Source organism: Rhinopithecus bieti, unplaced genomic scaffold, assembly GCF_001698545.2.
Source record: "Rhinopithecus bieti isolate Rb0 unplaced genomic scaffold, ASM169854v2 scaffold_16097, whole genome shotgun sequence".
NCBI classification, from domain to species: Eukaryota; Metazoa; Chordata; class Mammalia; order Primates; family Cercopithecidae; genus Rhinopithecus; species Rhinopithecus bieti.
The window spans coordinates 2,594,854-2,606,373 of record NW_016808851.1 but is presented as its reverse complement, the minus strand read 5'-3'; the positions used below and the strand labels follow the sequence as shown (position 1 = coordinate 2,606,373).

At 39.5% G+C, this 11,520-nt stretch overlaps 1 protein-coding gene across 1 annotated transcript in view; it reads left to right on the top strand.

Moving 5' to 3' along the window:
- The window catches only part of SYNE1 (spectrin repeat containing nuclear envelope protein 1), a 286,149-nt gene that overhangs the window by 5,957 nt on the left and 268,672 nt on the right, over positions 1 to 11,520 (top strand). Inside the window, 4 exon segments of the mRNA XM_017887615.1 lie at positions 2,548 to 2,561; positions 3,954 to 4,310; positions 9,397 to 9,533; positions 9,751 to 9,928. Of these exon segments, the coding sequence (XP_017743104.1) occupies positions 2,548 to 2,561; positions 3,954 to 4,310; positions 9,397 to 9,533; positions 9,751 to 9,928 (686 nt within the window).

Below are 11,520 nucleotides of genomic sequence, written 5' to 3'. Positions count from 1 at the left end.
AAATTCGTAATTTTTTTTTTTTTTTTTTGAGACGGAGACTCGCTCCCTCGCCCAGGCTGGCGTGCAGTGGCACAATCTCCGCTCACTGCAAGCTCTGCCGCCTCCCAGGTTAATGCCATTCTCCTGCCTCATCCTCCCTAGAATCTGGGACTACAGGCTCCCGCTACCACACCGGGCTAGTTTTTTTGTATTTTCAGTAGAGACGGGGTTTCACCGTGTTCGCCAGGGTGGTCTCCATCTCCTGACCTTGTGATCCACCCACCTCGGCCTCCCAAAGTGCTGGAATTACAGGCGTGAGCCACCGCGCCCGGCCAAAAGTCATAAAATTTGTAGCTGATGGTTACATTTGTAACTACACTTGCAGATCAACTTTTTTTTTTTTTTTTTTTTTTTTTTTTTTTTTTTTTTAAATGGAGTCTTGCTCTGTGGCCTAGGCAGGAGTGCAGTGGCACAATCTCGGCTCACTGCAACCTCCGCCTCCTGGGTTCAAGCGATTCTCCCTGCTTCAGCCTCCTGAGTAGCTACAATTACAGGTGCCCACGACCATGTACTGCTAACTTTTGTATTTTTTTTTTGTAAAGATGGGGTTTCGCCTTGTTGGACAGGCTGGTCTCAAACTCCTGACCTCAGGTGATCAGCTTGCCTTGGCCTCCCAAAGTGCTGGAATTACAGGCATGAACCACAGTGCCTGGTCCCTGAAGATCTACTTCTAAGTGCTTTAAAAGCATTATCTTATTTAAATCTTATAACTATGTATGTTTTAACTGAACTAATAACATAAGTCCTTTTTTCTGTGTGATTCTTTAAAATTCTTCTTTGATACATTTCTTAGTAATATTCTAATTTATTCATCCATCCTTCCATCTATCCATCTACCCATCTATCCATTTATTCAGCCAGGACTGTGCATTCCCTAAGGAACTTGCAGTCTAGTGAGGCACAGTGATCCACAAACTCGTCTTTATAAAGTAATACAAAAAATGTAATGAGAGCTTACTATACTATTAGAGTTCAGGCTCTGGAATCAGAGAAACCCAATGCTGCATCCTTCTTCTATTGGCTTTCTAGCTGTGTCTTTCAGCAAGTTACCTGATATCCTCAAGCCTCCGCCTCTCAATTGGTTAAAAAATACATACATAAAAATAGTACCTGTCTGATAAAGTTGTTTTGGCAACCAAATTAGATCACGCACATAAAACCTGTAGCATCATGCCTGGCACATAGGACACACCCAGGAAGAAAATGCAGTGGATTTGGTAAATGAGTGATTAATTGGCTGTAGCATGACAAGGTGGGAAGAGTCAAGGGTGATGGTCAAGTCTTTACCTAGAATCCTCAGGACTATTACCACCTGAGGAAAATAATTGCATGCAGAGGAGCCTAGTGATAGAGGCGAAGACGTGAGTTGTTGTTTATTGATGATCAGATCCAATTTGAACTTCGAGGTAGTAGTAATGTCTTGGGGGCAGTTGCATATTCAAGCTTGAATTTCAGGCTAGGAAGATGGATTGAAGGCACAGAGGTGAAAGTGAATCGCATCTAATTTGTTATTAAAGCCACTAAAATGGATAAAACCAAGACCTATGTATACAGCAAATAGAACATTGGGCACAGGACCAAAAGCTAGGTACTACCAATACTTAAGGAGCCATAGGAGAAAATGATTTGAAAGGTAGAGAGAAAAAGGAGGGGAGAAATCAGAAGAGGAAGAGTAGGAGGGTGTGATGCCACTGAGGCTCTAAGTAGAGAAGGTGGTCACCATCACAGGTACAGCAGGAGGCTGCCATTAGGAGGAAGACTGAAGAATCTCAGCTAGGTTTGACAGTGAGGCTATTGGACAACCACTCTGAGAAACATTTGCACAGCAAGGGAAGGTGAGAAACCAGGTTACATGGATTTAGGAGTAAATGGCAGCTGAGGAAGAGGAGATAGCAGAAATGGACTAAGGTTTCGAAAAGTTAATAAGAGAAAGCAAGAAAATTATTTTACAAAGGCTGCTTCCTGGGTTGACAAATACTCTTATTTGGAAAAGCCTTTATAAAGTGCTTCCATAAAGACAGGGAATATAGGAGAAGGAATTGACGGAAAGAAATTGGGATGGAGAAAGTGAAGACTATCAGAAACTGCCTCTCAGAAGTTCAGGTCCAGCCTGAATGTAGGTTAGTGTGTGGGTGATTTTAAAAACTTTGGAGGAAATACATAAAGCACGTCCTCTGTCCTTCAACACCATACCTATCACATCCACAGGAATAATCACTGAGAAAAGGCAACTCTAACGCAAACGGTGTATGGGTATGAGGGCGTGAATGCACATATGTGTGTATGTACATATCATACATTTAAAAATGTAAATACAAGATAAAATATATGCAAAAGCCATTTCAAAACTCTTGACAATGATGATGTCCTGATTCAAATTCTGAATGACTAGATTTCTGATCGCAAATATTGAAGTGTTCCGTTTTCATACTAAGGAAAATTGGGATAACGCATAAGAGAGTATTTTGGGAAACTTCAAATTGGAAATTAGTCACAAAGGCAAAATAGTTACAAGTATTAAGGTCTTTACTCGTTAGACATAGCACTCGTTAAAAAGTTATATATTTTTTTCTTCATCAAATAACTACTATACACTCTAATAAACAGGGATGGTTTTTAGAATCCTGCTGCTGAGAAAAGGTTGAATATGCATATCATGCTGTGTGTAAGGATTTTCATGTCATTATAATTTAGACTACTGCACAACTGAATACTGAATACTTTCAAATGATCTATATTAAAATATGGCTCTATTGTATATAATTGTGAACAGATATATTTATTTCAGGTTAATTTAATGAGACTCAAACTATATTATATAGACTAGTTAAGACATACTTTATGCTTGACATAATTTATTAAGCATGCTTCCTACTTAACATTCCAGTGTTTTTTTACTTGCTAATTGGTCACTGATTTTCTTCTTGAACATTTTTGTGCCTAATTATCTTTTGTTTCTATTTAATCAGGTAGTAAAGTCATAATTTTGTAATAATATTAACAAAATCCTGCCTTTAGCAATAGATATGTAAATATATAAACATATCTATTGGTGATAATATGAAATAATCGGATGATTATTTCACCAAGAAAAGTGGTAGTAAGAGGATCTATTCTCAGAGAGAAATGCCACGATTATATCAATTTAACAATGCGGGTTTAATTTTATCTTGTCCTTTAGAGTATTTGTGTGCTTTAAGACCAAGCTAAATTGTTAACTTGGCTGTAGCTAAACCATTAAATTTCTAATGACTTTTTTAAGGTTAAAAAAATACTAATAAACGAACTCATTCTAGAGGTTACTTTAAACTTTTGAGTCAGTCAGTCTATGAATGAATTATTCATTTTATATGCTACAAAAATGTTTACTTTAGTATTGAAGTATTTGGAATTGAGTTGGGCTCCTTCTTTTGCTGCAATGAGTCTGCTTGATTCCTAGTAGAATGGAAGTGTGATTTAAGCCACCACCCTGTGGAAGAAGATGAATTGAGGATAGAGACCATGAGCAGAACACAGTTCTGCCACAATCTTTATTAATTCAGCATCCACTTTGAGGGAAATATGGGTTGGATCATTTACAAGAGCAATCCACCACAGGCAAACACTTGAGTCACTATCTAAACATGTTCACGTATGCAAATAATGCCTAATTTCAGAGTCTCTCTTTAGTCTGTTTCAGGATATTGAGGATTCTCGGGATTTTTTTTTTTTGCTTTGCCGTAAGCCTTAGGTATTCATGATGACAACTCCCACTATTATAATTTAAGAGCGGGCAGATGAATTGATTCTGGGTCCTTGTGGCACACGTCTTAAAACTTCCTAGCAGGACAGGGTCCCCCTGTGTACACAGTTGAAAACTTGCAGTCCAAGTGACTCACGGGCTCTTTGGTTACCATGGTGATATTCCATTACAGGAGCTGATAGATTCCAGAGAGATTGGTGCAAGCCGCCTCAGCAGAGTGGAGTCGCTGGCTCCTGAAGTGAAACAGAACACAACTGCCAGTGGGTGTGAGCTCATGCACACGGAGATGCAGGCCCTGCGTGCCGACTGGAAGCAGTGGGAAGACAGTGTATTCCAAACGCAGAGCTGTTTGGAGAACCTGGTCAGCCAGATGGCCCTTTCGGAGCAGGAATTCTCAGGCCAAGCGGCTCAACTGGAGCAGGCCCTGCAAGAGTTCAGTGCCCTTCTGAAAACCTGGGCTCAGCAGTTAACCCTCCTGGAAGGCAAGAACACGGATGAGGAGATAGTGGAATGCTGGCACAAAGGACAAGTAAGTTGGCTTCCTGTTTTCTATTGGTGGTTATGCTTTAAAAAATGTTTTGACTTTCATCATTCCTAAAAAGAAAAAAAAAAGAATCTTGCTAATGAAAAACACGCAACTTGCACACTTGGAAGAAATATTTATCTCGTTAAATAAGCAAAATCTGATTTGTTTCCTTTTCTCATATATCAAACTTTTGTAAAAATAAAGATGTGGGTTATTATTTGCGGTAGGAAACATTCGTTGTTAGTGGAGACATTTTACTTTCATTCCCATGGTGTAACAGTTTGTAATACTGTATTCAGCCATTCAGTCTGAAAAATGGCCTGTGGGCAGGGGCATAAATAGACAGAGAGTCATAGCTGTTTTCTTGCCAGTTAACTATTTCACACAACTAAATGATTGAATTTATAGCCTTAAAGGACTCATTTGGTAATCTCCTAAAACACAACGAATAGTTTTTGCTCCAATTAGCTCTCCTCTGTGTGATTTTGACATCTGTTCTTGAATTAGCCCGTTAACAGAACTCTACGTCACACTCCCTGGTCACCTTCCCGGGACTTTTTTTTTTTTTTTTTTTTTTAGAGCTAATGGCAGCTTCTTTAGAGTGTGTGAAAGGGAAGCCTACAAGGGAGATTGAAGAATGAGCAAAAGCTTAACCTCCTCATCCTTTCTTTCACTGTTAAACAGTATCTGTGAAAGCCTTTTCAATATTTCCAGTTTTATAATGCCCTGATTCATGGATGTCCTTAAAAGGAAGTTTAGTAAACTTCTCTGCTCCTATTTATATTACAATCATTTCAAAATAGCTCCTGCCAGTAAGAAAGTCATGTAGTATTTCCAGCAGTGTCTGGTTTTAAATCAAGTATTTGAAACAAATGCAGCAAGCCGTAAAATAAAGCCTTCTACCTCTTTATTCTACTTTATTTATAATGTTCCTAGGTTTGGGGGTTTGTTTTTGTTATTCTGTTGCATTTCTCGTCTTTTGGATTTATGTGCCAGAATAAACCATAGAAATCAGTTCTGTCACACAGGGACAAAGTTGATCGTTGCTCTACATGGTACAATACGAAAAAATCAGTTATACTGTTTTGATTCCTTTTTCTTTCCCTTTCTTTCCATCCCAGTAATATGAGTGAATTTTTTTTTAAAGGGAAGATTTGGTTGTGCCTAGATTACATTACTATTCTGTTATCGTTATTTTTTACATTGATATTATTAGTGAAAGTAGTAGTTGAGGCCTATAAAAATACACATGAGAATGCAGTAGCAAATATGGGTTTTCAGTTGTATTAAACAATTCAAAAATGACAGCCCTCTGTGTATGTCTGCTTCCAGATTTGACCCCAGGGTCACTGCTTTCGATGAAAATACTACATTGCTTCTCAGTATTCCTATTTTCTTTTATTTCTAATAATGGCATTTTATCTAAAAGTGGAGATATTTCTATCACAATGAATATGTAAGAAAATGTTTACGAAATAGTAGATATGCTAGGGTTCTTAGGGCATTGTTTTGCTTTTAGGGAGGACTTGTCTTTGTTGATCACAGTAAAAATTACTAGTATTTATTTTATGCAATTAGATGACAATACTCAAGAAATTCTTTAAAACATAAAAACAGATGATATATAAACTATAGAATATAATATTGCAAAAAGAATTCTATTTACTGTGTTTGCAAAACTCGTTTATCTTAATATCCATTGGGACATTAGTGTTGGAAATAATTTTCTTAAGCCGTATAAGGTGAAAAAATGCATTCTAAGACTTAACAGAATCAGAAATATATATAGCTGATATTTATATAATGAAAGACTCTACTGACATACTTTAATTTAGGATGAAGTTATAGAAATGTTTTAAATGTAATGTTTTGGTCAAAACTTTTCACTTTTTTTTTTTTTTTTTTTTTTTTTGAGACAGAGTCTCGCTCTGTCGCCCAGGCTGGAGTGCAGTGGCCGGATCTCAGCTCACTGCAAGCTCCGCCTCCCGGGTTCACGCCATTCTCCTGCCTCAGCCTCCCAAGTAGCTGGGATCACAGGCGCCCGCCACCACGCCTGGCTAATTTTTTGTATTTTGTAGTAGAGACGGGGTTTCACCGTGTTAGCCAGGATGGTCTCCATCTCCTGACCTCGTGATCCGCCCGTCTCGGCCTCCCAAAGTGCTGGGATTACAGGCTTGAGCCACCGCGCCCGGCCAACTTTTCACCTTTAATGTCATCCCATTCTTAAGTAACTGACTTGAATCTCTAGTATTTTTATGTTTTTGTTGAATGCTAAGTTTCTTTAGTTCTTACAATGTTCTGTCTTAAGTATAAGGTTCAATGCGGTGTAAAATAGCTGGCCCTAGTTTAGTGTTTAGAATTTCAGAGAGAAATTGTTTAGTTGTTTATGAATTTTGTAAATAAAATGTCTTAGACTCCTCCAGCCTAGACACCGAGTTAAATAATCGACAAACCGGCTGGGTGCGGTGGCTCACGCCTGTAATCCCAGCACTTTGGGAGGCCGAGGTGGGCAGATCACGAGGTCAGGAGATCGAGACCATCCTGGCTAACACAGTGAAACCCCATCTCTACCAAAAATGCAAAAAAAAAAAAAATTAGCCGAGCGTGGTGGTACGCACCTGAAATGCCAGCTACTCGGGAGGCTGAGGCAAGAGAATGGCGTGAACCCAGGAGGCAGAGCTTGCAAAGTGAGCAGAGATCACACCACTGCACTCCAGCCTGGGCAGCAGAGCAAGACTCCGTCTCAAAAAAAAAAAAAAAAGAAAAAAGAAAATTGACAAACCAAGAGAACGTCATTCCTGCTCTCATAATCACAGTGTAGGTGGGGAGATACACAAGTATGAAGCCAATGGGGATACTCCTTGTGATGAATGTCCTCAAGGTCCTGTGTATCCTCAGATGAGAAGCCCGAAGAGGTGGGAAGGTGGGTAGGGGATACTTAAAAGGAGTTGTTCTTCGAGCTGAGTCTTGAGGTATAATTAAAATGTGACCTGACAGGTGAGGTAAAGAAACAGCATCAAGATGCAGGATCATTGAGGAGTCAGAAAACACAGGAGAGGAACCTAGAGACGAGGAATCAGATTAGGAGGATGTAGTGCCACCCCAGAAAGAAATAATGAATATGTAAGTGGGTCTGTGAAAGTCAATGTGCAGAGGCAAAGAGGGGAGTGATGAAAGAAGCTGAGACACAGAATAAGCTAGCCTGGGTATCTCTTGCATGGAGCGAGAAGGAAAACAAAGGGAGAGGCCAGGATGATGCTTGATCTTCTGATTGACATCAGTGGGGGACAGTGGTGCCATTTACCAGGACGAGGAATGAAGCACGGGGCTGGTTTGTTGAGGGATGTGGTTTCTCTACAAATCTGGGCCATCTCTTGACAAATATCTCGTACAATAATGGTCACAGCAACAGCTGTTTGAGTACTCACTCATCTTTTTGGCCCTCCTCCTCAATTTATTTTGGTTTTCACTTCATTGCTACCGTTATCTACACAGCGTTTACATATTTGGGAGTCATTCTCCTGCTGATTTTATGAATTAGACACTTAGTGTACTAGGAACTGTGCTAAGTATTTGACATTCATGATTTCATTTGCTCCTTGTGACAACCCTATGAGAGGAACACTCTGATTGCAGAGCACCTTGTGTAACTCAGTTGACCATGGCCTTGACTTCAGAGGTGTACTTTTCAAGTCCTAAGGCTTTATTTTGGATTGGGTGTACACAGTACTGTAGCTATTCACCTGTCTCCCTCATCTATTAAATTGTGAGTTCTTCAAGAACAAGAATATTACCTTTATTCATGGGGGGAACGAGGGGTCCCAGAATCCAGCAAAATGCTTGGCACATAGTAGACATTTAGCAAATATTTGATGACTTTATGAATGAAACTATGAAATAAATGAATTACTATTTAAACCAGATTAAATAGTAATTTGGTTTATAATCTCATGGATTATAAGAAATCTTATAATCTCATGGATTATAAGAAATTTTAATGTAAAACTGTATATACTACATAAAATCCATTGAAACAGGATTGAATTTTGGATATNGTTGGAGGCTGAGGCCGAGTAAGCTACAGTTGTGCCACTGCACTCCAACCTGGGCAACAGAGCAAGCCCCTGTCTGCAAAAAAAGAAAATACTGAGGGAGAGAAGGGTGGCTGGATACATGCCACAGCTTCCTTCATCTCTCAGGTGTGACTGCTCCATGTGGTCATCACCACCTACTCCCCATCCTGGTGATGACAGGTGACAACAGGATGGGAAAACCCAACAGCCACTTGCACGTTGCCCTTGTGAAACCCCCATGCTGTTCAGTTGATGTACTAAGCACAGCAGTTTGGGGCCCAGCCCTGGGCTCGGGCTCGCCACATCACACTTTTTTTTTTCTTGAGACAGAGTTTCGTTCTGTCCCCCAGGCTGGAGTGTAATGGCACAATCTCGGCTCACTGCAACCTCCATCTCCCAGGTTCTAGTGGTTCTCCTGCCTCAACCTCCTGAGTAACTGGGATTACAGGCGCCCGCCACCACATCTAGCTAATTTTTGTGCTTTCAGTAGAGATGGGGTTTACCATGTTGGTCAGGCTGGTCTTGAACTCCTGACCTCAGGTGATCCAACCACCTTGGCCTCCCAAAGTGCTGGAATTACAGGCATGAGCCACCACACCCAGCCCTTAATATACATATTTAATCCAAAATAAGTGTTGCTTTTCTTTAAAATGATTTTTTTCACCTTTAAAAAATATACATATCCCCTTATGGCCTAGTCAGACTATTTGTAAACAATGTAGGCTATTTTCTCTTTTCTTTTTCTTGTCTTATTTTTAAGTCATTTGACCACTTAATCACTTAACTACTTTGCAATATTTGATGCTAGAGTGTCTATTCATGGCAAGAAAAAAGGGACAAATGAGCCGGGTGCTATTATTTGTCAGAGAAATCCTGAAAATAGGACTCGTTTCTTCATTGAATCTGCTATGTTGGTTCCTCTCTCACCTATAAAATGATTGATGCATGTATAGTATGAAGATATGGAGATCACCATATGTAAGTGCTTGCTTCTCTGTCTCATTATTTCTGAACAGGAGATACTGGATGCTTTGCAAAAAGCAGAGCCTAGAACAGAGGATCTCAAGTCTCAGCTGAATGAACTTTGTCGATTTTCCAGAGACCTGAGTACCTACAGTGGAAAAGTTTCTGGCTTGATTAAAGAGTATAATTGGTGAGCATGAACCTTATTGGAGTTCAAGATATTTTTATACAAATTAGAAGCTAGAGGTTTATTTTAAGGTGTAATTTCAAAATAATATTAATTCAGCATTAAATATATTACTAAATGAGGTAAGTGCACAGTCTAAGAACTGCTGATTCTATCAAACATGATTTTCATCAACTTTATCACTTTTTCCTGCCATTAAATTTTTGCATCACCTTTTCAGTCTTTGTTTGCAAGCATCCAAGGGCTGCCAGAATAAAGAACAGATTTTACAGCAAAGATTTCGAAAAGCCTTCAGGGATTTTCAGCAGTGGTTGGTTAATGCAAAAATCACTACCGCCAAGTGTTTTGATATACCTCAAAATATTAGTGAAGTTTCAACGAGTCTTCAGAAAATACAGGTAAGGGTGTTATCAATTAATTCTAGAAGCAGGGTTGATGTGAATTAAAGTTAATTCCAAATCAAGGGTCCCCAACTCCTGGGCCGCGGGCTGGTACAGGTCCCTGACCTGTTAGGAACCAGACTGCACAACAGGAGGTGAGCAGCAGGCCAATGAGCATTACTGCCTGAGCTCTGCCTCCTGTCAGATCAGTGACAGCATTAGATTCTCATAGGAGCATGAACCCCACTGTGAGCTGTGCACACAAAGGAACTAGGCTATATGCTCCTTATAAGAATCTAACTAATGCCTGATGATCTGAGGTAGAACAGTTTCATCCCGAAACCATCCCCCAGACCCATCCCGTCTGTGGAAAAATTGTCTTCCATGAAGCCGCTCCCCGGTGCCTAAAAGGTTGGGGACCGCTTCTCTAGATCTTTTCAGAAGGGCATTGCATATAAAAATTTTGTGTAAGAAATTCAAATTTCAAATAAATCCCCACTTAAAACAATTGATTCTGTATATGAAGAGGAACCAATTCATTTATATAAATGCACACTATTTTTACATGTTAATAGTGATCTAGGAAATAATAAAACGTTTTTTCTATGTGATAAGCATTGTTCCTGAGCACTCTAAGTGGATTTTCTCATTTACTTTTCACAACAACCATTTCAGGTATGTGAATTTATTATTGCCAGTGTACAATAGGGTAAAAGCGTCAGTGAGGTCACAAAGCTGGTGTGTTAAGATAGCCAGAGCTGTGGGTATATTTTATGTTTGTTCATTCGGGTTTATTTTTCTAGTCTTTTCTTTACCTAACTGTAACTTCATGGTGCCAATTCACACACCACCTTCATTCAATAGCAGTTTTTAGGCACAGTTGTTGAAATTGCCTTTTGTGCTTGTATGTCCGCTCATTTCACATAGCAGCAGTTCTGAGTGATTGGTTATGAAGTTTGAGTTTCTTTCAGATGGCACAGGTATGTAGAACACTGTGTGTAAGCACTCGTGCTTGAAGTGTCTCTAGTAGGAGCAGGCTCTGAAACAGTATTGTTCATATCTAGTTCACCTTTTTAAATTCTTAGTTAATAATATAACAGGACAATGCTGCCTTTGAAAATTTGCTCCATTTAAAATTCCTCCCAGTCAGGTACAGCGGCTCACATCTGTAATCCCAGGACTTTGGGAGGCTGTGGTGGGCGGATCACTTGAGATCAGGAGTTTGAGACCAGCCTGGCCAACATGGAGAAACCCTGTCTCTACTAATAAAATATGAAAATTAGCCAAGCATGGTGGTGGGCGCCCATAATCCTATCTACATGGGAGGTTGAGACAGGAGAATTGCCTAAACCCGGGAGGCGGAGATTCCAGTGAGCCAAGATCATGCCACCACACTCCAGGCTGAGCTATAGAGCGAGACTATCTTAAAAAATAAATAAATAAATAAATAAATAAATAAATAAATAAAATAAATAGTAAAATTCTTCCTGTTTTGTTTCAGGCTCGGGGGTAGAACTGCAGAACCTCAATCACCTATTTTTCTGTGTTGGAGAAACACAGTATTATTTTACTTTTCTTTTCTTTTCTTTTTTTTTTTTTTTTTTTTTTTT